Source organism: Prionailurus bengalensis, chromosome A2 (assembly GCF_016509475.1).
Source record: "Prionailurus bengalensis isolate Pbe53 chromosome A2, Fcat_Pben_1.1_paternal_pri, whole genome shotgun sequence".
Classification (NCBI taxonomy): Eukaryota; Metazoa; Chordata; class Mammalia; order Carnivora; family Felidae; genus Prionailurus; species Prionailurus bengalensis.
In genome coordinates this window covers 13648058-13673728 of record NC_057348.1, presented here as the reverse complement: position 1 = coordinate 13673728, position 25671 = coordinate 13648058, and the positions used below count along the sequence as shown (strand labels likewise).

Below are 25671 nucleotides of genomic sequence, written 5' to 3'. Positions count from 1 at the left end.
GGAGAGGGAGAAAGAGAGGGAGAGAATTTTATCTTGTGCAGTCAAGTTGTCAAAAATCAAATGGATTGGGGCACCTGGGTGGCGCAGTCGGTTAAGCGTCCGACTTCAGCCAGGTCACGATCTCGCGGTCCGTGAGTTCGAGCCCCGCGTCAGGCTCTGGGCTGATGGCTCAGAGCCTGGAGCCTGTTTCCGATTCTGTGTCTCCCTCTCTCTCTGCCCCTCCCCCGTTCATGCTCTGTCTCTCTCTGTCCCAAAAATAAACGTTGAAAAAAAATTAAAAAAAAAATCAAATGGATTTATTAGAAGGGTTTTAACAATGAGCTTCAATATCAATAGTGTACCTATGCAAACTGGAATTTTTTTTGCTTTCTCTGTTAGTTTTTTTTTTTTTTTTTTTAATGTGTATTTATTTTTGAAGGAGAGAGCGACAGATCCCTGCTTGGGATTCTCTCTCTCCCCCTGTCTCTGTCCCTTCCCTACTCTCTCTCAAAATACATAAAAACTGGGGTGGCTGGGTGACTCAGTCAGTTAAGTGGCCGACTTTGGCTCAGGTCACCATCTCACGGTTGGTGAATTCGAGCCCCTCATGGGGTTTGCTGCTGTCAGCACAGAGCCTGCTTCGGATCTTCTGTCCCCCTCTCTCTCTGCCCCTCCCCTGCTCATGCACCCCTCTCTAAAAACTAAATAAACATTTATTTTCATTTTTTATTTAAAAAATTAAAAAAAATTTTTTTTAACGTTTATTTATTTTTGAGGCCGAGATAGAGCGTGAGCGAGGGAGGGGCAGAGAGAGAGGGAGACAGAATCCGAAGCGGGCTCCAGGCTCTGAGCTGTCAGCACAGAGCCCCACGCGGGGCTCAAACCCACAAACCAGGAGATCGTGACCTGAGCCGAGGTCAGACGCTTAACCAAGCCACCCAGGCGCCCCACTAAATAAACATTGAAAAACAAAACAAAATAAATAAACTTAAACAAAAAAAGGACTTAGTATGGAAAAAAAAAAACAAAACAAAGAAGGTCTCATTAAGATTGCTCACATCCCTTACATGTTGAAATGATAACGTATCAGATCCATATCAGGTTAAATAAAACCTCAGGTTAAATAGAATCTATTATTAAAATAAAAAAAAACTTAAGTGATGAATTACTAGGTTTTACTCCTGAAACGAATACTACACTGTATGTTCATTAAATTGATTTTAAATAAGTAATGAATAAAAGTAAAACAAAAAAAAAACCTGGGAGTAAAAAAAACGTGTTACCCCCCCCACCACTTGATGAGAAAGTGAAAGTCATTTTTACTTTTTTCCTTCTATTCGCACGATCATTTCAAGATTTCTCATTTATAAACCTCCCTGTTTTTTGAACGCTTCTTTGAACATCTAACCAGGTTTCTTCATTAATCATGAATGAAATAAAATTTTTAACATGTAATCATTTTATATCAGTCTAAGAATCCTATTTTTTTTTTTTTTTGAAAAATATCTTGGGGCTCCTGGGTGGCTCAGTTGGTTAAGCGTCCAGCTCTTGGTTTGGGCTCAGGTCATGATCTCACGGTTGTGAGATCGAGCCCTGCATCGGGCTCCACACTGAGTGGGGAGTCTGCTTAAGGTTCTCTCTCCCTCTTCTTCTGCTCCTCTCCACCCGGGTCTCTCTCTCTCTCTCTCTCTCTCTCTCAAAAAAAACAAAAACAAAAACAAAAACATTTTTTTTAAGGCATCCTATAATATGTCCTGGTGTTCTCAGCCTGGCCTCAAATTGGCATTATAGCTCCAGATTTATTTTATTTTATTTTATTTTATTTTATTTTATTTATTTATTTTGAGAGAGGGCGCAAGTGAGCAAGGGACAGAGAGGGGCAGAGAGAGAGGGAGACAGAGAGAAGCGGGACTCACCCGAAGTGGGGCTCAAGCTAACCTGATGCGGGACTCGAACTCACCAACCGTGAGATCACGACCTGAGCCGAAGTCAGATGCTTAACCGACTGAGCCACCCAGGCGCCCACGGCTCCAGATTTTGCTGCTGGCGTGGTCTTTGCACTCTGTTCCTCTTGCCTGGAATGCGGGGATCCACCCCCCTGCCACTAGTGAACGCCTTCTTCGAAACTCCCTAGACACGATCCCTGTCCACCTTCTGGCTCAACTCCTATTAGTGCGGGGTCAGCAAAAGGGAACGGTTAGTGTTGTGGGTTGAATTAATGAATACCTCCTCTGCCCAATGAACTCTTACTCACCCTTCAGAACCCGAGCCCCACTGCCCCTATTCCTACGCAGAGCCTTCACTCTCTCTCTGGGCTCCTCCTGCCCTGGTGCCTCCCTCTGGCCCATCTCTGCTCCCTGTGGGACCAGGAACGTCTGTCCGGCTCTGCATTCCCTAGAAAGGAGACTTCTCAGGGGTCTCGGCACGGTGTGGGCCGGAAGAGAGAGATTTGCGAACTTATCAAATGAATCACAACATCCAGAAGTGTTTATTAAACTAGTTTCAAGGTAGCACCGTCACCAGTGGGGCAAGCGTCTTGATGTCGGGGCAGGATTCTGAGTCTGGGCTTCGTGGAATGTGTAGAAATTATCCGGATGGTGAGTAGCAGCCGCTGAGAGTCAGGGATCGGAATAAAGGGGGGCAGTGCTCTGGCTCTTCCTCCATCAGCTCCCTTCGAGGGCGCCAGCGGTCACTTGAAGCAGAGTTCCCTGTGGGAGCTGGCCACGGGTTGGCAGACATCTGGCTTCTCACCCTGGAGGGGACAGCCGTGAGCTGGCGGTCCCGGAACGAGTCCCTACCCGCCCCCAGTGGCCCCTCTGTCCCCCTTCCAGCTTACCTGGTACAGGTGGCAGACGAGGCTTAGGAGCTGACTCAGATCTTTCAAGGGTTTCTGCACAAAACACGACAGGGAGTCGTACAGTCTCCCCGGCTCCACTTGCCCCAACCAACCTGAGTCTGGCCCGGAAGGGGCTGCAAATGGCTCCGAGTCTGGCCCCTGCCTCCCAGACCAGTGGGCACATCCATCATCCTGGTCCCTGCCCCGGGGCCACACGCAGGGTTCCGAGAGCTCTTACCCCATTGACGACGACCCAGGGCACATACTCGTGGCGCGGCTGCAGGGCGTCTGTAAGCTGGGCGTTAATGTGCAAGAGTTGCGTGCCGCGGTCCCCCATTGCACACTCCATGATGGTGTCCGGGGACACCTCCGGAGCATAGATCTGCAGGCACTGAGGGTGAAGAAGGGTTGCTGGTGAGCTGGAGCATTGCCTCAGCTTCCTCTGTGTTATCTCCCCAACGGTGCCTCCTCCAGTCCCCCCGAGCCAAGCTTCTATTTCCTCACTGGCAACAGGAGACGTTTGGGTCCACAGCAATGCACCAAGACCCATAAACAGCAGGTGCTTAATATTTGCCTGAGGGGAGGCCCCCAAGGCGGGAGTCCGACTGCTCTGCCTCTCATGAGACCAGACCTGCAGCCCTTAGACTGGCCCCTCTAGCGTCTCATTTTCCTCGGAGCTTTCCTATGTGCTGTTCCCTCCACCAGGAACGCCCCTCCACTTCCTTCTTCAGCATCTTCTGAGTGCTCCCTCCTCCTCACTCTTCTGGCCCCGCTATGACTCTGTAGGGCTGCGGGGCATCCCGGGGTGAGGCCTCTTAGGCGGTCCAGATGTTTGATGAGTGAATAAACGATCGGCATTCATGAGTTACTCCGTTGGGAATTGTTTCTTCGTAACCCTCCCGAGAAGTAGGCGGGCCTGTCCCCGTCATCCTCATACCCCAGATGAGGATCATCATCCGTATGCCTGTACGTTTCTGTTCATCCAAGCCCAGTTCAGAGGCAGCTCCTCCAGGAAGCCCTCCTTGATGTACCCCTGCCTCCAAAAGATCTTTGTTCCCTTGATTCAGAGATGTGAGGCTTCCCGAGGGAAGGTCACTTTCCTGGGGCTACAGAGAGAGTGGTGGTCGGGCCAAGACTTGAGCCTGGGTCCGTCTGGGTACAGGGAAGCCCAGGGCCTCCCAACCCGGGCCAAGGGGAGGGGCGTGGCTCACCGGCTTCAGGTTTTTCTCCATGTCATCCATTTCCTCCAAGCAGACAATGGTCAGGAAGGCCATATTCCTCTCTAGCTGGTCCCACAGGCAGGCCTGTGGGATAGGGAGGAGACAGTCAAGGGCATGAAGTGGGCCCAGGGCACCCCTACCTACACCACTCTGGGAGTAATCGCGGGTGTTCACTAATAAAGGGGTGAACGAGGATATGACTCAGTGGAGGCATGCAGGCAGAGGATGGGGCCGGTTCCAGTCCCTTCTGAGCCTCGCTTCGGCCTTCCCGACAACGGGCAACGTCCCCAGCCTCTCGCCCCCACCGCTCGGGAATTCGGGGAGCTGCTCACCTCCACCTTGTTAAGCTTGCATTCCTGCTCACCGTGCTGGCATGTGAACTCCCACCTGCCGCTGACATTTTGCTCCTGCAAGGCAGCTAGGTGAGTGCTGGCTGGCCCGCCGGCTGCCCCCTCCCCTGGCGCCTCAGTTTCCCCAGTGCCAACGTACCTGGGCATTTCCATAGGGCACCAGCGTGACGTTGAGGATCTCCAGGACCATCAGCCAGGTCGGGAAGAGTTCTCGGATCAGGAAGGACCGGCAGCCGGGGCACAGTGCCTCGTAGTAGAGGCTCACGTTGACAGGCGGGGATTGTGACTTCCCGAGGGGCCCCTGTGGGCACAGGTCCCCAGCCTGTGTGGGAGGAAGGGGTGTGAAGGGAGTACAGCCCCGCTTGGTTCTCTTGAAGAAAGGTAGCTGCAAACAGTAGGTGCTCCATTTTGCCCTCCTTTCAGACGTTGCCAGGTGGAACCCTGACCCTAAGGCTTTATTGCATCCCTAAGTCTTCCTAGTTTTTCTGCAAAACAAAGACTTGCAAACAGTAGGCACTTAATTTATGCACAGCTCTTGCTTTCCTTCAGTTGAGGTGAAACCCCTGGCCCAGGGGAACTGTATGCAGTAAGGACCCGAGGCATGCACATTTCTGGTCACTGCCCTCAATCCTGCCTTCTCAGAGGTGCATACCACAGGAGACTAATTCATGCTCATTTGTTGCCACCTCATCCCCCAGAGCCTTGGCCCCCGAGCTGAGCAGGGCCCTACCCTTGCCGGACTCCTTATTTATTCTTCCTCTTAAGGGGCCCAGGTGAACCCCTCCCAAACCCCACTGCAGAGGCGGCGCCTAATATGTGCTGATTTCCGGTTTCGGCTGACGGATGGCAGCAGCCAGTGTCTGTGCAGCAGTGAGCAAGTCGCTCAGCCTCCGGGACAACTGCTTGCTCGGCCCCAGAAGCACGCGAGCTCTTTCTTCCCTGGCCGGAATGCACCCAGTAAGCAGCACCTGCAGGGTCGGTGCCACGGGCAGACTTATCTGGGCTTCCCCTGGCATACAGAAGGAGACTCCTTTCCCGCCCCAGACGTACACAGTAGGTGCTCAATGCACCCCCCGGGCTGGGCGGGCGGGGGTGGGTGGAGGACTGCCGGAGAGTCTGGGACGCGAGATGGGAAAGTGAAACGAATCCGAGCGCGGCCACGGTGCCCGCGGGTGGGGTTCGGTACCCGCCGGGACAGCGTCCCCGGGACCCTAGGCTTTCCCGGCAAAGTCCGGGGAGAGGGGAGGAGCCGCCTGTCCCGCGTCGCCCCCTGCCTGGGCGTCGGTCCCCCCCGGCCCACCCGCCGCGTCGCCATCCCTACCCGGCAGGCGGCCGCCCCCTCGGGGAGTCTGTCCAGCGAGGACGCCCGCGCCACCGCGGGGACCCCCAGCAGCAACAGCAGCAGCAGCGGCGGCGGCGGCAGGAACGGCAGGGGTGGCGACGAGGCCATCACAGCCGGGCCAACGTGCGGAGGCGGGAGCAGCGGCCCGGGGAAGGAGCAGCCTTTAACCCCGCGGTGGCCCAGCCCCCAGCCGGACCCGCCTCCCGATGCCCACGCCCCTGGGGGCTGGGGCTGGCGTCTCTAGGTACCTATTGACCTCTCTGGGTCCCTGTCCAACCTGTCCCCCACCCTCACTCCCACCAGGTGCTGGACCCGCCATCCCGAGGCCGTGGGGCCGCCTTGCCATCTCTCTCGACCCCTCCCAGCCCCCAGGGTCGCCCAGTCACGTGAGGCTGGGGCAAGAACTCGGGGAGCAGAGATTAGGTGGAGGCTTCAGAGATAGACACAGAGAGAGGGAGGGAGGGAGGGAGAGAGAGAGAGAGAGAGAGAGAGAGAGAGAGAAGGGTCTCCATGGGCCCACAGACAGCTCTGGGGTTGGCCAGGGTGACCCAGGTCCCCGTTCCTAGCCTGGGAGCCCCCTCTCCCTACCCTGCTCTTATGGGGGAGCAGGGAGGGGCTGCACAGCCTGTCCCCGCACCCCAGCCTTGCGCGGGGAGCCCCTCACTCTCGACCATGGGACCTGCCCCTCGCGCCCCCTCCTCCTCTCAGGCTCCCCAGCCCCGACGCCTCAGTGCCACCAAGCGTGGTCCCGCGGCGCTGACTCAGGCTTGGCCACAGCTGGGCCAGAAAGCAGAAGCCAGTGGGGGGAGGGCCCCTCATTTCTCTGGGTCCTCCCAGCCCTGGCTGGGGTGGGGGTGGTGGGCAAGAGGAAAGCTAGAGTTCCTTCTCTCCTCCATCCAAAGCTTGGGGGTGTGTGTGGGGGGGTGAACATCCAGGCCTGCAGGGAGCTCCCATGGGAGGGAGGGGGGTTGACCGTGGGGGACCCAAACGGGGTTTGTCTCCAGACTCCACTGGACACCTCAAGCGATGGACCCTCAGCTTCCCCTTCCGTAACATGGGGAGAAGAGTGAAGTCTGGGGAAGAAAGCCACGTGGTGGGCTCAGAGGCAGAGGGAGGGTTGCCCCAGGCTAAGGGTGGGGTGGCCCAGCTGGAAAGGTCTTGGGAGGTGCAGGCAGAGACTAGCCTGAGGTGGAGGCTGGGGGTGATGAGGGAATAACCCAGACGTTCAGGCCTTGCAGGGCCTCAAATACCAGGCATGACACAGGACCTGATCCCACGGGAGGAAATGCCCAAACCTGGCCCAGATCACAGCCAAGTCCCCAGCTCCCCAGCTCTGCCTCCTTCCGGTCTGGGAGAAGCCCCAGCCTCCCAGCCTGGTGTCCATGGCAGCAGCTTTGGGCGGGGGTGAGGGGGTTCCCTAAAGTCCCCACGGCTGGATGGTCCTGCCAATTCTCTTTGAACCCTTTTGATGTCTCTGGAAGAGGAAACCCTACAACTTTGTAGAGTTTGTGTGCACTTGCGCCAGGCAGGGCAGGCGGAAGAAATAATCCTAAATTGCTACAAGTTTTCCAGTGGTTACTAGGCCCCAGCCCGATTGGATGAATTCCCAGAGGTAACCTCATTCCTTTGCTTATCCAAGCCTTAAGAGACTTGCTCTTGGGGGTGGGAGTAGCAACTATTGATCCTACTTGGTGAGAGGAATCTGAGGGTCAGATCCTCTGGGGAGAGGATCAGAAAGGGGGGGGGGGGGACTGTCCCAAGGAAACAGCAGGTGGCTGAGTGTAGGCACCTGCTGGAGGCCATGTGGGCTGTTACCTCTTGTCTCCAGGCTCAGCCTGCTGGTGTCATGGGACCTAGAAGGTGACCTTTATCCTGTGTTCCCCCATGCAGTGGGTGAAGACCACAGGGGAGACAGCGTCTGGGCTGGAATCACTCGCAGGGCACAGCAGGGACAGCCCTGGGGAGAGCCCGGGCGCTCAGGCCAAGGGAGGCAGGTCCTGCCCCTTGGAGCCCAGTGAGAAACAGCTCAGAGGGCAGCTTTGTTCATTTATCCTGGGCTGCTGCAGGCATGCTGGGCCCTGACAGGTGCCAGCCCGGAGGGGAGAGGGCAGAAAGCTTACTCTCTGTAGGGGGAGGGGGGAGGAGAGGGGAGGGCTGAGAGACCGGGACCTTGGGGAGGGGAGGATGGCGAATGGTCAAGGTCGAAGACACCATGAGGCCCCAGGTCAGTGTCCTCTGGGACCTGGAGGCCTGAAAGTCAGGGGTAGGTGTGGAGGGGGTCAGAGGAGAGTCAGCAGGGAGGGGCTGGCACTGAGGGGTTTAAGGACATGGCGGGGGAGGCTTCTGAGTGTGATGAGAGGGTTGTGCTATCGACCCCACTTGGCAATGACGAAGCTGCCCATCAGAGGGGAGGCGGCTTTCCTGAGGGCCTGGCTGGTAGCCGTGGGCTGGGACTCAAACCTGGGGGACAGCCTGGATGCTGGTGAGAAGCCAGGCTGGAGTCTGGGGTGCCTTGAGGAGGCCGTGGCGCAGGGCAGAGCTCAGGGTTTGAGCCTCTCTGCCCTGTGACCTTGGGCAGGTCTCTCAACTTCTCTGGTCACAAGCAGCTAAACCGGGTGGCGGGGAGGGAGGGAGGACCGTCAGCCTTCACTGGCTGCCGGGTCTGTGTGACCCTGTGAATGCCAGGGTCCCCAGCACACGGGAGCCATAGAGAAGTCCCGTCACCAACAACAGAAGCATCCACACGTTCGATGTTTTATATCCATATCAGTATCAACGTACTTTACAAAACCTGCCTGCCAGCCTAGCTGGGCAGGCAGGAGGTGGGGGGGGGGGAGGGGGTCTGCGGGTAGTGTAGAAAACCAGGGCTCTCATCCCAAAAGAGGAGAGAAAAAGGGGCTTTACAGTCAAGAGAAAATCAAATCAGAACCCAACATGATCGAGGAGAAGCCTTGAACCTACACTGAGTAGAGGTGCCGTGGGCAGTGATGCGTCTCAGCCGCCCAAGCGGTGCGGGGGCCTCTATTTCTGGGAGGCCTGGTGCCGGGTGGGGCCGGCTTGTGAGTTTATTTTTAACTCTTTTCATTTTGGGGCGTTGCTTCTTGGCCGGTGGCCCCTATGGGGGGGATAACCAAGTGGTGGTTTCACTTCAGGGTTTGGAGGGGAAGTTGGGTCTGGGGGCGGGTCCCGCCCGGCCCAGAATGTCCCAGCCGAAGTTCTTGGAAGTGGCCAAGTAAAGTTCCTTCCTGCCGTGACCCCAGGTCTATGGCTTAAAAATCGGGGCACCCAGGCTGGGGCCGCACAGCCCAGGGGCCTCTGTAAACATGGCAGGTGCAGCCAGGTGGGGCTTCGGGGACCCCGGGGGTGGGGGGGCTCTGGTGGGCAGGGTGCACAGGATTAGGGGTGGCCAGAGCCGTGGGGAGGGCAGTGCCCATGGAGGAGGGGGGTATGGGGTTGGGGAGGTAGGACGCCCAACCCGGAGACACAGAGGGACAGAGAGAAGGACCGACAGGTGGGGAGGGAAAGAGACAGGGTGACAGGGAGAGACGGAGGGAGGCTCAGAAAGAGAGACGGAAAGAGAGACAGGAAGAGGCTCCTAAAGGAGACAGACAGACAAGACAGAAAACCTGGAAGAAGGGACAGAGGCAGAAGGATGGGACTGCCCCCCCCAGCCTCCGGGCCCGGGGGTGACCGCTCCGGGCCGGTGCTCGGTGGTCAGCGGGTGGCTGGCGGGGGCCCGGGCCCGGGGGCCCGCACGGGGTGGGCGAGCGTGACGGTGAGCGCGTCGTTGTGCTGCACCAGCGAGGCGTGCTGGTAATGCAGCACCAGCTCCTTCAGCGACCCGTACAGGTTGTAGGGCTCCGCGAAGCCGAAGCCGGTGGCCGTGCGGTAGATGACACAGTGCTTGGTGTCGCCGTCCACCCTGCAGGCGCAGGCGAAGGGGGCGCTCAGGTGGGCTCCCCCCGCCCCCCCCCCCCGGGCTCTCCCCGTTCCCCGCTACTCCCACCAGGTGACCTCGGCGCTGGACGCGCATTTCCCCGCGTCCTGGACCCCACCCTGGTCCGGATGCCACCGCCTCCTGCCTTAGCTTCCTCCCTTGCCTGTGGCAGCCATTGTGGGGGGGGGGGGCGGCGGGGAGCTTCTTCCTGGCCGTCTTCCCAAGGTCTAGCACACAGTAGGTGCTCAGCGAGAGCTCTCAGGAGGAACGCGCACACCCCCCACCCCTGCGCTCACTCCCAGCTCCCCCCCCCCGCCCCCACCAGGCACTCACACCACGGAGCAGGCATAGCAGCCCCGCTGGCTGCTCTCGCGGATGAGGAAGGTGCCATCCCGCTTGCCACTCAGCATTTCCTCAGCCTGCGTGCGGTTGATCTTGCCCACGTACCACGTGCGTTCCTCGTGGTGGGGGAGGTCATCCTCGTCTTCCATCAGCGCATACTGGCTGCGGGGGAAGCAGGGAGGGACCCCGGTCACTCACCCACAAGCCTCTGAGGCTCTCCTGCCGCCTGGACGACTCACCTGCCCTGGTGAACTCCTACTCGTCCTGCAAAACCCACTGAAAACGGCCCCCTCCTCCGGGAAGCCTTCCCGGGCCCCCATCGGGTGTCCACTTACTCCTCAGTCTCATTTTTGATCCCCAACCACTCGTTGATTTTCTTCTGCCGGGCACCTTTCTGGGTAAGCCACCTGGAGGAAGAGGAAAGGTAGGTTCATTCCACCCTGCCGGGAGGGGAACAGAGCAGCACAGGCAGGCTAGCCCACAGTGGGTCAGGGCAGCCCGGCCAGAGGCAAGGACCGGCCTACAGGAGTGCAGGTTCTGGGTACAATACCGCAGGTTGCCACAAGGGGTCAGCCTTGGCTTGGTCAAGGAAAGCTTGGCCCCGGGGGACCTTCCAGGGAAGCCCCCCACTTACTGTGTTTCCTTTAACACTTATCAGATCCCTAGAATGGGCCACCCCAGCAAGGTCTTATCGCTACCAGAAATTTAGGCCTGAGGGCTACACGGGGGGGGCTCTGTTCCGTACCTCAGTTTCCCTCAGCTGTTAAGGGCCAACTTTACAAAGAACTTTGAGAGAACAGAATGAGGTAACGCGCACTCGGTACTCAGCACAGTGTGTGGCACACGGCAGGTACATGTACGCATCTCAGGCGGAGGTGGGAGAGAGAAGCCCTTGAGGAAGCCCTCGGCGGCTCGGGGGGGCAGGGGCACGATTTCAGCTCGGGCCGGGGCTGCTGCGACCCTCCCGTGCACTAGGCCGCGCGGATAGCATCCACAGACTGGCTTCTGCTGGAGGCTCCCAGTGACCAAGCTCCGTGGGAACAGTGTTCCCATTTCGCAGACCACTATGAGGCTGAGGCCGACCCGTACCTAGGTAGCCCTTCCCAGGGGGGGGGGGGGGTTGGAGGGGTCTGATCAATGGGGCCGGGGCGGGGGGGCTCGTGGACAGACGAGGGGTCTCAGGGGCAAGGCGGGGACGCTTGGTGGAGGCAATGAGAGTCAGGCCCCGGCAGAGATCACCACGCCAGATGTGCCTGAACTCACGAGGGACTCTGCATCTGAGGACAGAGCCAGGCACTCACACGAGGTACTGGTCTCGGATCTTGCGGAGCTGCATGAGGTCTGGCTTGAGGCTGTTCATGCGCTTGTCGATCTCCCGGTTGTCGGAGGCCTGTGCCCGCAGCTCCTGCTCCAGCTTCGTGCGGCTCTCGTGGATCTCGGCGATGCGAGACTTGAGCCGCTCTGAGTTCAGCAGGATCCTGTGGGAGGGGCGGCTCTGAGGCCTCAGACGGCGCCCCAGCCTCTACGCCTTTGCACCGCTGCGTCCCTGATTTCTTTCCCGTGAACTCCTGTTCATCCTTCAGAGCCCATTTCAAATGACCCTCCCTTCCCCTGGGACTCGGGGTGTCCCCCCTGTTTCCTTTCTTTCCCCAAGTGCACTGTGCCAGATCAGGGTAGGGTGGGGTAGGGCAGGGCAGAGGAGCCGACTCACCTCTGCATCTCTTTCTCATTGCCCTCACGCCGGAAGCGCTCCAGATACTCCTTGCTACACTTCTCTTGCGTCTGGCCCTGCTCTTCAAAGATCTTGATGGTCTCGTTGAAGGCCTCAATTGCTGTGCGCTTCATCTGCAGTTCCTGAAATGGCGGGGGGGGGGGGGGACTCTTAGCACCTGCTGGGATTCCTTTCAAGTCCCTCATGAGGGGTGAAGGCAGATCCCCACTCTGATATGGAGACTTTGCTCACGCTGTTCCCTCCATCAGGTGCATCATTCCTCTAGCTCCTCCTGTACTGAACGGACTCCTATTCAGCCTTCAGAACCCCACTCCCCAAACCCACTCTTCCTTTAGATCCTCTTTTGGGTACCCTACAAACACCTGGATCTGTTAGCACTGCTGAGAATTAAAGACAAATCTAGGGGCACCTGGGTGGCTCAGTTGGTTAAGCGTCCAACTCGGTACCGGCTCGGGTCATGATCTCACGCCTAAGCTGCCGGAAGCTTAGGTCTGAGAAGCTGCACGATAGTGTGCCTTCAGCGTGCCATGCTGACAGCACAGAGCCTGCTTGGGATTCTCTCTCTGTCCCTCCCCTGCTCACGTGCACTCTCTCTCTCTCAAAATGAAAAAAATTAGAAAAAAATGACAAATCTAGTTGCTACGTACAGGGCATGGGGCTCCCTCTCAGGGTACCTGCTACATGGAGTACTTTCAATATATCATCTTGCAGAACTTGCTGAGAGCTTCCTACAAAGCGAGAGCTATTAATGGGGAAACTGAGACTCAGGGGCCCTAAGTCACTCCCAAGATCACGATGTTCATCACCCATCAGGCAGGCGTCTTGTCTGCTCAGAGCTTCAGATGACCCATCAGTAAAAAGGGGACAAGGAAGAAATTCCTTGGGGATGGCAGGGGGAACCCAGATATTCTCTGCCTGAAATGGGATGTCCGGTCTGAATTAGCTGCGTTTCAACTTACAGAAGTAGATTATTAACAGTCTTTGAGTGATAAAACCTCCCTCCCCCTTCCCCGTTTAAAAAAAATTTTAATGTTTATTTTTGAGAGCGAAACAGAGCACGAGTGGGGGAGGAGCAGAAAGAGAGGGAGACACAGACTCCAAAGCAGGTTCCAGGCTCCGAGCTGTTGGCACAGGGCCCGACGCGGGGCTCAAACTCACAGAAGATCCTGACCTGAGCCGCAGTCAGATGCTTAACCAACCGAGCCACCCAGGCGCCCCATCCCCCTTCCCTGTTTTAAAAGATGTTGCGCTTTCCCGTGATCGCCTGACCCTTTGTCTCCATCAACTCTTTGTCAGGTTATCATCACTCGGAATAACATCCAGGTTTGAGGGGTTACGGAGAAATAAGGAAGACCCGCGGTTCCAGATGGGGAAAGTGAGGCCCCGAGAAACGCAGAGGCTCGACCAAGGCATTTTCTAGGTCCTGACTCAGCTGCTCCCGGGAGGCTGGCTGGTGCCTTCCTTTTTTGAAAACACATGCATTGATTTCTGCCTTTAGGGCAGTTCCGGGTGCTGAGTGACTGCTCTGTGACCTGGAAGCAGACGGCTGTCCCTATGGCCTCGCCGCCGCCCCTCCACGCCTGGGTCTCCCCACGTGTGCAGGCCTGTGGTACCTGGGAGGTGCGTGTGTACTCCTCGTAGAGCTGGTCGTACTCGCGGCTCTTGTCCTGGTACTGCTGGTGATAGACTTTGAGCTGGGCGCCCACCGCCTCCACGCTGTCCTCCTTGACGATCTGGTCCTAGGGACACCCGGGGTGATCAGAGAAGCGGCCTGGGACACTTGTGCCGGAGGCTGGCACTGTCCTCCCACCCTGGCCGCAGACCTGCTGGTACTTGGACACCGGGTAGAGGAGCCGTGTGTCCAGTTTGGCATTGTACTGGGCCAGCGACTCGTGGCGGTAGTGGGTGATGAGGTCCACAACGGAGCAGAAGGTGAGCGGCTCTGAGAAGCCATAGTGCCCGTCACGATGGAAGACCTTAATCAGCTTGTTGTTCCCGCCTTTCCTAGGGGCGGGCGAGAGGGGTGTCAGCAGCCCGTGCGATCCCCAGCCGTCCGGACACCGCACGTGCCCCACTCTCCAGGCAACCCCCTGTCCTTCCGCCCTGGGTGTCCTCCCTCCCACCTCTCACACCCAGTCACCCCGGAAGGGGCAGGCCCCCACCTGAGGGTCAGTGTGTATTCCCCCTGGATCTTGCTGGATGCATCTCGGACCAGAAAGGTGCCGTCGGGTGTGTCCCGGAGTTTCTCATTCACTTCCTCCCTGCGGGGACACCCAGGATTGGGGCGCCCACCGGGAGACCCTGCCCTTCAGGCTCTGCCCGCCACGTGGCCCTGTCCCACGGCCCTACCTGGAGATGTCACCCCAGTACCACTCGGCATCCTGCAGGGAGGGCGGGCTCCCCCCATTGGCTAGGCCTGCGGGGGCTGGCTTGGCCTTGGGGGGTTTGGGTGGCAGCGCTGGGGGACAGGAAAAGAAATACACACTGAGCACCAACTGTATACCGTGGCTGGCTCCTGTTGCAACAGAGCTTGCTGATGGGGCAGGACTCCAGGTCAGTATTCGTGATTCCCAACAGTAAGAGCTAATATTGGGGTGGGGGGGGGGGGGAGAGTCACCTGGGGGCGCGACCTCCTGCTCTTCCAGATGTTCCTGAAGCAACTTCTCCACCAGCAACGCCGGGAAGTCAGGGCTGGGCTCAGTCCTAGGGGGAAGGGGAGCGCAGGGGGTAGGTAGGGTCTGAGGTGCACAGGGTCCCGCATCGTGCGGCAGACGTCCGTGAAAGCACGTGTAGGGAAGAAGACGGGCAGGTGTGGGGCCCCCCCGCCTGTTTACGTGTATGCAGTAAGCACTCGATAAATGTTCACACACCAAACACACGGGAGTCTAGCACCTAGGGTGGGAGGGGGAGCGGAAGCCAAGGTGCACAGCTCCACCCACGAGCCTCTTCTGCGGTCTAGGCCCCATCGCTTCAAGTCTCAAGGCTGCTGGGGTCTTCCTGGAACCACAGATCCCACCCCGGTTATCCTAACTAGTCCCGGCATCACAACACCTCTGGCCTCTTAACCCCGGGGCCCCCCCATTCACACTCCTTTATCACGGCCGAGACCCCACCCTGGGCGGAGGCTCCCCGCCCCCTCCTCCCTGAAGGCCCGCCCCTTTTAGCTCCGGCTCAGCCCCGCCCCCTCTGGCGCCTCACCCGTCGGGCGCGCCCCCTGGCGGCGGCGAGGGGGGCGGCGCGCGCAGCAGCAGCGGCCCGAAGGTGGCGCCCAGGGCTCGCACGGCGGGGCCCGGAGCCGGGGCACGTCGGGCCACCCGGCCCAGGTGCTGGAGCAGGAAGCGCAGCGTGAGCGCGCGGTGCAGTGGCAGCGTCGGGGGCTCCAGCGCCGGCCCCACGGGCCCCGCGGCCTCTGCGGACACACGGCCGGGGCAGGGTGAGCCGGGGCCGGCGCCGGTCCGCCCCGGCCCCCTTCCCACCCGGGCTTCCCGCCAGGCTCACCCCGCAGGGCCCGGCGCGCCTCGGCCGCAGCCTCGGGCGTCACGAGGGGGGCGGGCAGCGCCAGCAGGAAGCCCTTGACGCCATCTGCCAGGGCTGTGGCGTCCCACTGCTCCACGTCGCTCAGGGACCAGTCTGCGGGGGCAGGGGGGGGGGGCAGGGTTGGCCAAGGAGGCCCAGGGCCAGCGCTCCCCCAACCCCTGCCCGTCCAAGCTTCCCCTCACCTGTGCGCGGGGCGGGCGGCTCAGGCCTGTAGAGGGATTCGCTGTCTAGCCCTGGAGGGGTAGGGGAAGGGGTGGGTCAGCTCCACCCCAGATGGCAAGACCAGCTCTCACATGCATCCCCATACCCCTTGTACGGGCCTGGGATGGCTACTCAACCTCCCAGAGATCAGAAGAGCAGGGGGAGGGGAGACAGGTGGTGCCAGAGGGCACAGCACAGGCAACGGCAGGTCCGGTGACCACATTCCCATCCAACCCAGGAGTCACTACTGCCCCACCTCCACGTGGAGGCCCAGAGCATCCAAGCTCAGCTTCTTTCCATGCAGAGTGGGTCTGGCGGCCCCGTGAGAGGATGAGTGGCCCGTCACCAGAGATAAGCAAGCAGCACACATGGGTTGCAGCCGGGCGGAGGCTCACCTGTCCGCTCAATGGCCTCCACGAGCTTCACCAGGAGCGGGGGAGCCACATCAGGTGGGGAGAACTGCTCTGGCAGGTCAGGGAGCGTGAGGCCTGGCAGAAGGGGACAGCGTGTTGGTGGGGTCCCTGGAAGGACTCCAGCCCTTCTTTGCCTGAACCTCCGCTTGGGCGGCTCCCGGTAGGGTCGGGTCTAGGCAGGCGCCTGGCATCTGAACCGCCATCGTTTGGAAGCCAAAAGGCCTGGCTGAAGCGGCTGGGAGGGTGGAGTTGGTGGCAAACGGTTTTCTGGGTTAAAGTAGCAGTTTACACACTTTCAGAGACCAGGTAGAAATCCTGACACCTGCGACTATGACCTTATTACGCGGATACAATTAAGGTAAGAATTTTGAGATGAGATGTTAGATTTGGGGCTCTCAATCCAATGACTGGTGTCTTTGTAAGAAGAGAAGGCCAGGTGAAGACAAAGGCAGAGATTGGGGTGATGCGCCCACAAGCCAAGGAATACCTGGAGGTCCTGGAGGCTGGAAAAACAAAGAACCACCCGTTCCTAGACATTCCAGAGGGTGCACGGCCCTGCCGACACCTCGAGTTTGGACTTGTGGCCTCCGGAACAGTGAGAAGATACACTGTTGCTTGAGGCCACCGAGTCCGTGGGCATTCACTACGGCGGTGCTGCCGTCGCTCACTGTGCGACCTTGGGTACAGAACCCGCCCTCTCTGAGCCTCAGTTCCCTCGAGTAAGAAACCGGTTTGTGGTGTCATTTCTCCCTTAGTGGGAACAACAAAGCGGTTGAAGACAATAAAAGGACAGTCTCCCCTATCCGGGTCAGAACACCTCACTTCAAGGACCTTTCTCCATTCTCTAAGTCATCTTGCTTTAAAAAAAAAAAAAAAAAAAAAAAAAAGGATTTCTCCCGGTTTTAAAAATGCTGAACCCCTTCCCAGCGGGTGTCAGAGGCCTTCCTGGGCCCGCGTTTCTCGCTCCACCGGGCCCTTTGTGTTCAGGCGTGCTCTGCCTGCACGGCCACCATTTGATGCGGCTCCGGCCCTCGGCAGGGACGCCCTGGCATCCAGCAAGGGCAAGTCCAGGCCTGCGGGGCCTCCCTGAGTGATGGGCCAGGTGGTGCCTCAAGCTGGAGAAAGGCCCAGCTACGTCAAAAACACGAAAGAGGAAAAAAAAAAGAGAGAACAAGGGGAGAGGAGGTGGGTGATGGTGGCAGGGTGGGGGCACAGGTTTGAAAGATGCCTGTGGCTCCTCTGCAAAGCGGGGGAGGGAAGTCTCGTGAGAACAGGTGTCACCCCCATTTTATTGATGCGGGAACTGAGGCCGAGGGAGGGAGCGACCACCCTCTGGGGGCCCAGGTGTGACACTGAAGTTGCGCACTAGCTCCCTGTGCGGGATGGAACGGAGGGGACACAGGCAGCCACAGCACGTTGCTGGGTGGTCCTAGGGCCCTGGAGAGGCATGGCCTGCACGTGCAAAGGACCAGTTCTTCCTGCTGCCAGATGAGGAAACTGAGGCCTGGAGAGGGCTGGCCCCAGCCGCTGTCACCTAGTCCTGGAAGACTTGGAGGGCGGGGCTGGGCAGCCACTCGGAGTGGGCATGTGTGTGGTGGCTGGACCGAGGCCAGGCAGAGGAGGGAGGCGGCTGTTACCAGGGGGAGAGGCAGATTTTGGCTGGGAGCCCGGATGGGGCCGCCTCCTGCTCCTCCAGGCTGAGGCGGGACGTAGGCCCCGGCCCTGGAGGCGCCAGATGCTGCAAACCCCTAGCAGCACCACACCACAGCCTCTGTTTCCCGCCTCCCCCCCCCACCTCGGCCCCATGCTGTGGGGTTCTGCTGTGACCCTCTTGGGGCATCAATGTCCCTCTGGCACAAAACCGGACAGGCCAAAGGTTGGGGCCATGGCGCCTCCCAGGGCCTCGGTCTTCCCTGGGGGATGTGCCCACGGCGGGCAGTGAGCGGTTTGACTCCTTTGCACCTGGGTCTCCCCATCTGTAGACGGGGCCCCCCTGGGTTGCTGTGGCGGGGGTGGGGGAGCAGACTACCAGGCACTCAGCACTTACCAGCCTCCTCCCCACAACCCGAGCCTTGGTTTCCCTGGCTGGAACCCATGTGCCCTGCCCAGCAGACAGCGATTTCAGCCTACCCCCAGTGCCCTCATTCTGCACTCCCACCACGTGCCTCGGAAGCGTAGATGGCCAAGGGTCTTTGGGGGAGGCATGTGGGGTCCTCATTCCCCAGTGTGCTACATGGCCTGGAATGATCATCCCATCCTCTTTATTTAGGCTCTGTGGCTCCCTCCGTTTTGGAATCCAGGTAAACTTAGGGCAACAGAGAGGGGGTTTCTCAAGGGACCCTGTCGGTAAACCGAGGGACGAGGCTAAAGTGAACCTCTCAATCCTGCCGAACGCTCCCCACTGTGCTCAGAGTCAATCCCACAAAGTCCCTGAGGCACAGCCCCTGTTGCGGGGCCCTTCCCTTCCCACTCGGCTCCATGGGCTGTTCCCCGAACCCGCCGCTCCATCCCTACCTCTCAGCCTCTGCCTTTGCTGTGCTTGCCGCCCTGAGCCCTTCGCCCCCAGCTCTCCCCTCGTGAGGCTCCTTCCTCACAGCCCTTTTTGTTACCTAATCACTTCTCGTCACTTGTCACTTCTTGCACCAGGAGCCCCACAAGGGCGGGGCCGGGCCCGTGTCCACCGCTGTGTCCCCGGCGCCATGAACCGCGCCCAGCCCTCGACAGCAGTGCAGTCAACCCTTGCTGACCAACCACATGTCCTTATTCCTCCTCCCCTGGAAGGGGTGCCATTGCTTCACTAGAAAGAAGAGGAAGCTGAGGGTCTGAGGGAACCCCCGCCCCGGCCGGGGCCCCTGCCTGCTGCTCACCTGGCTCAGGGGGCCCGTCCCGGGGCCTGGCGGGCAGTGGGCGGGGGCCACGCGGACGAGGGCCGGGCCGGGCCAGGGCTACAGGACCCAGGAACTCGACGTAGGTGCCGGGGAAGTCACCTCGCTGCCGCGTGCGCTCATTGAGGCCCGGCATCCAGCCCACGCTCTGTGGGCAGCGCTCGTTGCCCTCGGCCACGCCCAGCACCTGCAGGGCTGCTCGGCTCACCACCAGCACGTCGCCGGGCAGCAGCTCCAGGTCCTCCGGCCGCTCCCGGCGGAACGGGTACAGCGCGCGGTACTGGAAGCCCTCGGCGCCGGCCATGGCTGGGCAGGGTGGGGTCTGGACGGTCAAGCTGCTGCTCGGGGCCCCGGTGGCCCCATCAGCTGTGGGGACGGCCGGGGAGGGTCCGCTGAGTCGGCCTGGGGCACCGAGACCACTATTTCTACCAAGAAGTTAGTTACAGGTGACCACGGGGGTCACTCATGCCTGGCCTCCCACCATCATTCCACGACCCTGACGTGGGTCGCTCATGGCTCGCTCCACCATCCGTCAACTGGTGGGAGGGGGTCGGCAGCGTGGTCTCAGGTCACTCGGCCGCTGCGTCCCCCCTCGATCCGTAGGGCAGGGCCAGGCTGCTCACTCCCTCACACGGGGGGCCATCGGCGCCCGAGGCTGGCGGCTCTTCCGGCTGCGCCAGACGAGGGGGCCGAGGGCACAGGCTGTCACCATGCTTGGCCAGGACGCCGACCTAGGGGGAGATGGGCAGGGCAGCGTCAGCCGGGTCGGGCTCCTGCCACCCCCACCCCAGAGATGGGCCCAAATCTGAGCTTGGAATCCCCTCGCTGGGTAACCTCGGGCCAGTCCCAGCCCCTCTCTAGTCTTGTTTCCCCAGCTGTGAAATGGGCGTTAACAGCAGCCCTTGGGGTTCTGGCGAGCTCTGCCCCAGGCATATCGCACGCTCTTCATCGCCCCTGTTAGAGATGGAGAAACTGAGGCTCAGCGCAGGGAGGTCTTTGTCGGACCAGTGGGCCACGAAGCCAGTTAGATCCCCCAGTGGGCAGACCGTGATGGGGAATGCTTAGGGTACTATGGGAGTCCCGAGGAGGGGCCGGGCCAGCTGAACACAGGAGGCAGCAAGGAAGCAAAGAGGTAGGAAAGCAGGTCCAGCTGGAGGCCCCAGCGCGGGCAAAGGACTAACAAGTGAGTCCAAGGTCTCTGCGTGGGGAGAAATGAAGGTGCGCGTGTGCAGGCGTGCGTGCGTGTTCCGGCTTGGCTCAATGAGGGGCCTAGAGTAGGATCTCAAAACGTGAGGGGGGGTGATGGGCGGACAAGGGGACCTCCATGCAGCCAGGAGAGGGTTAATGGCAGGAGGGCATCACAGCTGCCAAGGGGGAGGCTGCTGGATGCATGGCGATCGGTGATCACGCCCCGGGAGCGTCCAGCCTCGGGGAAACAGCCCGCCACGGACAGCATTCCCAGTCTCAGCCCCACAGGTTCGGTCTTCCTGAGACTGGGGAGTGGGGGAGGGCGTGCTTTTCTAGAGGGCGGGTCTTCAGAAAGGAGAGGAGAGAGTACTGGCTGGAGGGAATAGTACGTGCAAAGGCTTGACAGTGGGAAGTTGCTTGCCAAGAGTTCAGGGTGGCCCGATGAAAGCCACCCGCCGTCCACCGCGCTGGTCCTCGAGTGCCAGACAGAGGGCTCGGGGCTTTGTCCCCCGACCACGAGAGCCCCAGAAGGGACTCTCTGCAGGGAGGAGAAGCTCCCCGTTCCGGGGTGCCCAAACGCACCCGCTTCCTGGACCCGGTACCACCATTCTACAGGTGGGGAAACTGAGGCCCAGCGAGGGGACGTCCAGGAAACCGTCTGGATCCGCTCGCCTGCCGGCCCCCGCGCCCCAACGTGCACACGTTTGCACACGCCCCGGTGTGTGCGCCCGGGGAATCCAAGAGGCCGGGTGGAGGGGCCAGGCCTGGCCAGGGGCTCGGCGGCTGGACGCAGGGCCCGCGCGCTCACGCGTATTCAGAGGCGTGCCCGGGCCTGCGTGGACCCGGCAGCCCCCAGGGGAACGGAAGCGGAGACGACCCCCGACCCTCTTGCATCTCACCATGTCCCACACAAAGCCTGGGTGCCCCTTATTACTGCTCGACGCCCCACTCCAGGCAGGGCCTCCTTCCATCGGGGGCCGCGGTCCCAGCGCCTTATCTCTGCCTGGGGGCACCGCGTTCCTCTCCCCACCGTCCGGGGCAGGCTGCACCGCTGCCAGGTCGAACCCGAGGCCTCCTGCTCCCGGAGGCCCCGGGTTCCCGCGGGGCGCGATGCGGCTAGGCGCTCGCGTTCCGACTTCCACCTCGGCCCCGCGCTCTGCTTAGGCGCCCCGCATTGGCGCGCACGCCCAGCCTAGCCTGCCACGCCAGCCGGCCTGGACTTACCTGGTCGCGGCCGCCACCGCCGCCGCGGCCGCCGTCACACGGAGCGGAGCCCGACCCGTGGCTCCGCCGCGGCCGCCGTCGCCGCAGCCGCGGGATCCCCGCCTCCGCCACAGCCGCCGCGGTTCCGAACAGCCGGGCCCGCCCCCGGCGGAAATGGCCGAGCGCGTTCGGGCCAGGCGCGTGAAGCGAGGCGGGGGCGGAGCCTCGGGATGGCCGAGCATTTCCGGAAAGAGCCGAACATCCTCCCGCGGGACTGGCGGGCAGAGGCTGCCACGAGATAGCCGAGCATTTCCGGAAACAGCCGAGCGCAATCGCGTCAGCTAAGCGTTTCCCTAAGCTCCGCGGGGCCCGGCTGGGCTTCGAGATGACCGAGTGATTCCGGAAATCGCCGAGCGTCTCCCCCCAGCGGGACTGATGGAACCGAGGTTGAGCCCCGAGACTGCAGTTTCTGCAAAGAACCGCGTGTGCTCGGACCCAGAGGGAGGCCCTGTGAGTCGAGAGCCAGGGATGGACCACCAGTTTCCGGAACTGATGGATGGGTCCTAAGGGCGCGAGGCGGCCCCGAGCTCAGGGAGCAGGAGGCGGTGGGGTGGGAAGGGAGCTCGCCGCAGAAATCTGAGCTTTTCAGGAAAGAGCCAAATAAGCTGGGCTTGAAAGCGTTTCCATGGCAGCCCAGAGCGTCCGGAAACAGCTGAACTATTTGCAGCGCAGCGAGCGCGGGAACACGCCCAACGAGGACCCAGAGACGGACGATTGTTTCCGGAATAGCCGAAGACACTCGGAAGCGTGGCCCGGGGCTTCTGGCACTGCCCAGAAGTAACCCAAAAACACGGAGTTGGGGTGGGTTCGCGTGCGGCGTGGGGGACTGTGGGGGGACAGGGCACAGTTCCAGCGAAGACTTGTATAGAAAGGACACAGAGATGGTTTATTTGTTTTATTAACACAGCTCGGGGCCCCAGATCGGTGTCCGGATGAAGCTTTTAAGAGCAGAGCCTACGATGGGTACTCGGGGAGAGGGCAGGAGGAGGCCAGGGACCCGAGAAGACATCAGGGAGAATCTCATTGGCGAACTCCTGTGCCACCTTCAAGACCCCTTCAAAGGAAGTCAGTTTTCACCCCGTCCCCACCACACTCTCTCCCCTTACCCCTTTCTTTGCCCCTCACAAATCCAGACGTTGGGCCTCCTCTTTGTAAACGTGGGCTTTTATTCACGGTCAGCTCCAGGATGGAAGGGGGGTGGGGGGCACACGTCATGCACAGCCTTGGTCTAGCTCCAGCACCAGCCAGTGCTGGGCGAGGGTCTCTGGGAGGGATGCAGAGTGGGCTACCGTGCCTGGAAAGTGCCCTCATCAGGTGGGGCGCAGGGATCTGGCCGGCCACCTCCACAGAGGAAGTGGCGGTTCTGAGACGCCCAGTGTGTGTCACACAGCAGCCCCGAGAGCTGGAGGTAGGTCTGCTGTATCCGACACCAGACTCTCCGTTCAAGCTCCCTTGTCGACAGTGCCCACGACGGGGCCTGGCTGCGTGATTTTTTTAACCGGGTGATCGTGCGACCCGTCTCCACCCCTCGCCAGGCCTCGGTTACTTGTCCCTAAAATCGGGAGGACACCACCACCTGCAGCCTTCTCAAGGCTGGCTGGGGGAGAAGCCACGAGTAAAAGCGTCTGGCATAGGGCGGATGCTTAATAAATAGTCGTTGGGATTAGTTTTGTAAACACGAGGAAACTGAGGCACAGAGTGGGAAAGCCATTTTCCCAGAGCCACACGAGGAAGCCAAGATTCCAACTTGGGCCCCATTGCCCCCCAGTTGGGTTTCTCACTCGAATTTCATTCTAGGAAGGCTGCGATACGTTGCGGGAACCCTCCGTAGGGTGTTTCAGACACATCATGGTCAAGGGCTCACCCTGGTGGGCACTGAGCACGTGAAATCTTGTCCAGGCTGGACGTTCTTCCCCTGCCCTGGCAGTAGTACCCTTCGAGGCCTGCGCCTCCCCCCCCCCCCTCACCAGGGCATCAGTGTACCCCTGTGGAGTGGGTGACCTCTCTGCTCTTCCATCAAGGTCCCAGGTCCCACACCCCCTCCCCCGGGCTGAAGCCTTCAGGACTAGAAACAAACTCTAGCGAGACTGGCCTAGGGATCGAGGCTATGACAGTGAGACGTAGCTTTCAGCGTCCAGTCCATCATCGGGATTGCTTTGTTTTGTGGTGGAGGGGAATCATTTACAGACTCTCCAAGTCCTATCCGCATTGGGCCCGGACAGGTAAGCTTGCCTGTATCCCCTCAGGTCAGTGGGTCCTGGGCCAGGATGGGATCAAGGAACACACACACAAAACTAAAACATACAGAAAACCTAGAAAACACAAACATACGTAACTTGTCCAAAGTGCTTCCTTCTCAGCCCAGGGGGCAGCGTCTGCAAATGGGGTCCCAGGTGCAAGGGGCAGGACCCGGGCAGCCACCTTCGCAGTGGTGGCTCAGTCTAACTATCGCTTATAAAAAGTAATAAATTAGTCGCAGGGATTTGCTGCTATTTACAATGCCACCCTTGTCCCCCATTCCTGCCCCTACGTACGGCCCCTGATCTGCACTGGAACACAAAGGAGGTGCTGTCTCTACTTTCCGGTAAGGACTGAGATGGCTTCTCGCCTTCCGGGTGTCACAGTCTGGTGGCTCAGTCTCCATCCAAGAGTCGCTTGACGGAAAAAACATTGCACACGAAAAAGCCCAACTTCTAGGCCAGGGGGAGGCCGGGTGGGAGGGATCAGTCCTTCCCGGCAGGACCAAGGGCTCCTGGCACAGCCTCGGCGCCCTCCACGGCAATCTGCGGCACAGAGGTGAGCGGCCCGGCGGCCTCCTCTGGTGGCTCATCGAAGCTCACCTCCTGCACGGCCTCCTGCTTCTTGAAGGAGTCACGGCGCTCGGACAGGTGTAGCCGCCGCATGACTACCAGCTCCGAGTCTGGCCCGCGGCCGCGGCGCCCCAGCTCCCCATCCAGCCGTTCACCCGAACCCAGCTTATCAGCCGACTGGCCCCGGCGCAACCGTGGAGACCGGGCGGGTGCAGGTGGGTGCCCGGGGAGGGGTGAGGGTGAGCGGGGTGGGGGCACGGGCACCGGGGGGCAGGCCAGTGGGGAGGGCGGGATGCTGCTGGTGGACTTGCGGCGGCCGGCCTTGGGGCGGGGTGGCCCGAGCTTGGCGGCCAGGCCATGCAGGGAGCTAGGGCGGGTGTGGCCAGCGGCGGCAGGAGAGGCAGGGCTGCTGGAGCTCGGGGATGCACTGGGAGGGGATGCGGTGTCTGTGGGTGATAGATGAGGGTCAGGGCCACCGGCCTGCATGTCCCCAGCCCTGTCGTGGGGCCCTGGGCCTGAGAGCGCCTGCCAAAGCCCACGTCTCTGCCTACGGCCACCCAGTATGCCTGCCTTTCTCGCCTCCTGTAATGTGTGCAAGGTGTTCCCTTGGCTTAGATCTGGTGAACTCCTACTCATCCATCAAAGCCCTAGTTCCTATCCACCCACTTCTCATCTAATGACCTACCCCTCAATGGGCCAAAGGTACGCATCCACCATCTGCCCCGTGACCGCCCCTCCGCCCCAAGCCTCAGCTGCAGAGGATACCTGGTCTGAGGAAAGGAAAGGTGGCACAGATACCCTCAGCCCCTCGAAGTCAGGGTAGAGAAGGGGCAGAGAGGGCTTCTTGGAGCAGGGGCCTCCTCCAGGAGGACTTCCCTGCTTCCCCTCAGGGGTGTCCCAGCCTGGTCCTCCCATCACTGGATGCTGACCCAGTGAGCCTAGGGGTGTCTGCACCTGGCTGTCTCTCACAGACATTGGGCCCCGTCCTTTCCTGCCCCGGAATGATCTTTCTAAAACGCAGACCCTTCTAAAACATGCCCTCTCTAGCTCACACACCCTCCATAGCTCCCAGCTGCCCACCAATTTAAGCCCAGCTCCTCGGCCTGACCCATCTCCCAACTTCCTCCCTCCCAGCCTTCTCCCTGCTTTCACAACCCTGCAGCCTAGCCCCCTTGGTCCACGATGCTCCCTCTGCTGGGTACTCTCTTCTCTGCTCTCCCGCCTCTCTCCTCTCACTTCCAGGCTGCCTTTCAGACCCCAAGCGACTGGAAAGGCCCTTCTGGTCCCCTCACTTCCTACGTCATGTCATTCCCTCCTGTAAACCCCGCCGGCGTCCTCACCGGGGTCAGGCCCCACAGACCTGAGCAGCCCCAGGGTGGCCCCGGGGCGGGGCGGGGGGGGGGCACACCTACCTGCGGGGGCGTCGGGAGCTGGGCTGCAGCAAGGCGTGGTGGGGCTGGGGGAGAGGCTGTGGGTGGGCGAACCCGGGAGGCTCTCGCTGGACGACAGGGAGTGGTGGAGGCCGGAGGAGAAACTCCGGCTGGTGTGCAGCACAGAGGACTGTTTTGAGATCTTCTTGAAAAGCGACTTCCGCCTGAGGGGGAGAGACCCGATGCGTCAGAACCCCTGTCCCCAG

General features: G+C 60.5%; 3 protein-coding genes across 27 annotated transcripts in view; all 3 read right to left on the bottom strand.

Moving 5' to 3' along the window:
• Positions 1–2439: 2439 nt before the first annotated feature.
• On the bottom strand, positions 2440–5910 carry IFI30 (IFI30 lysosomal thiol reductase). Its single transcript, XM_043587051.1, has 7 exons — positions 5707–5910; positions 4525–4707; positions 4368–4442; positions 4027–4119; positions 3054–3206; positions 2816–2869; positions 2440–2731 (listed from the first exon to the last, which is right to left on the bottom strand). The coding sequence occupies exons 1-7, from the start codon at positions 5833–5835 to the stop codon at positions 2669–2671; spliced, it is 750 nt and encodes a 249-aa protein (XP_043442986.1). The 5' UTR covers positions 5836–5910; the 3' UTR covers positions 2440–2668.
• A 2559-nt stretch (positions 5911–8469) lies between these two features.
• PIK3R2 (phosphoinositide-3-kinase regulatory subunit 2) lies at positions 8470–21311 on the bottom strand. The gene is made up of 16 exons (XM_043587046.1): positions 21187–21311; positions 18757–19505; positions 15872–15964; positions 15458–15508; positions 15237–15368; positions 14937–15147; positions 14356–14441; positions 14088–14196; positions 13901–13999; positions 13562–13742; positions 13352–13477; positions 11718–11860; positions 11308–11484; positions 10342–10413; positions 9998–10168; positions 8470–9649 (listed from the first exon to the last, which is right to left on the bottom strand). The coding sequence occupies exons 2-16, from the start codon at positions 19076–19078 to the stop codon at positions 9442–9444; spliced, it is 2181 nt and encodes a 726-aa protein (XP_043442981.1). The 5' UTR covers positions 19079–19505; positions 21187–21311; the 3' UTR covers positions 8470–9441.
• A 1060-nt stretch (positions 21312–22371) lies between these two features.
• The window catches only part of MAST3 (microtubule associated serine/threonine kinase 3), a 36965-nt gene continuing 33665 nt past the window's right edge, over positions 22372–25671 (bottom strand). For all 25 annotated transcript variants that reach the window (XM_043587035.1, XM_043587036.1, XM_043587044.1 and 22 more), the window contains 2 exons: positions 25448–25629; positions 22372–24481 (listed from right to left, as the gene is read on the bottom strand). In XM_043587035.1, the coding sequence (XP_043442970.1) occupies positions 23949–24481; positions 25448–25629 (715 nt within the window). In that variant the 3' untranslated portion in view covers positions 22372–23948. The remainder of the gene's footprint in view (positions 24482–25447; positions 25630–25671) is intronic.

Bases quoted from the DNA above. Each gene is read 5' to 3' on its own strand.
- IFI30 (XM_043587051.1), bottom strand. From the start codon at position 5,835: ATGGCCTCGTCGCCACCCCTGCCGTTCCTGCCGCCGCCGCCGCTGCTG. The intron at 4,120-4,367 runs GTGAGCAGCTCC...CCTATCCCACAG, and splicing joins GCAAGCTTAACAAGGTGGAG to GCCTGCCTGTGGGACCAGCT. The intron at 2,870-3,053 runs GTAAGAGCTCTC...TGTTTTGTGCAG, and splicing joins CCTGGGTCGTCGTCAATGGG to AAACCCTTGAAAGATCTGAG.
- PIK3R2 (XM_043587046.1), bottom strand. From the start codon at position 19,078: ATGGCCGGCGCCGAGGGCTTCCAGTACCGCGCGCTGTACCCGTTCCGC. The intron at 13,478-13,561 runs GTCTGCGGCCAG...GGGTGTCCCTAG, and splicing joins CGGTGTCCAAGTACCAGCAG to GACCAGATCGTCAAGGAGGA. The intron at 10,169-10,341 runs GTAAGTGGACAC...CTTCCCCCGCAG, and splicing joins ATCAAAAATGAGACTGAGGA to CCAGTATGCGCTGATGGAAG.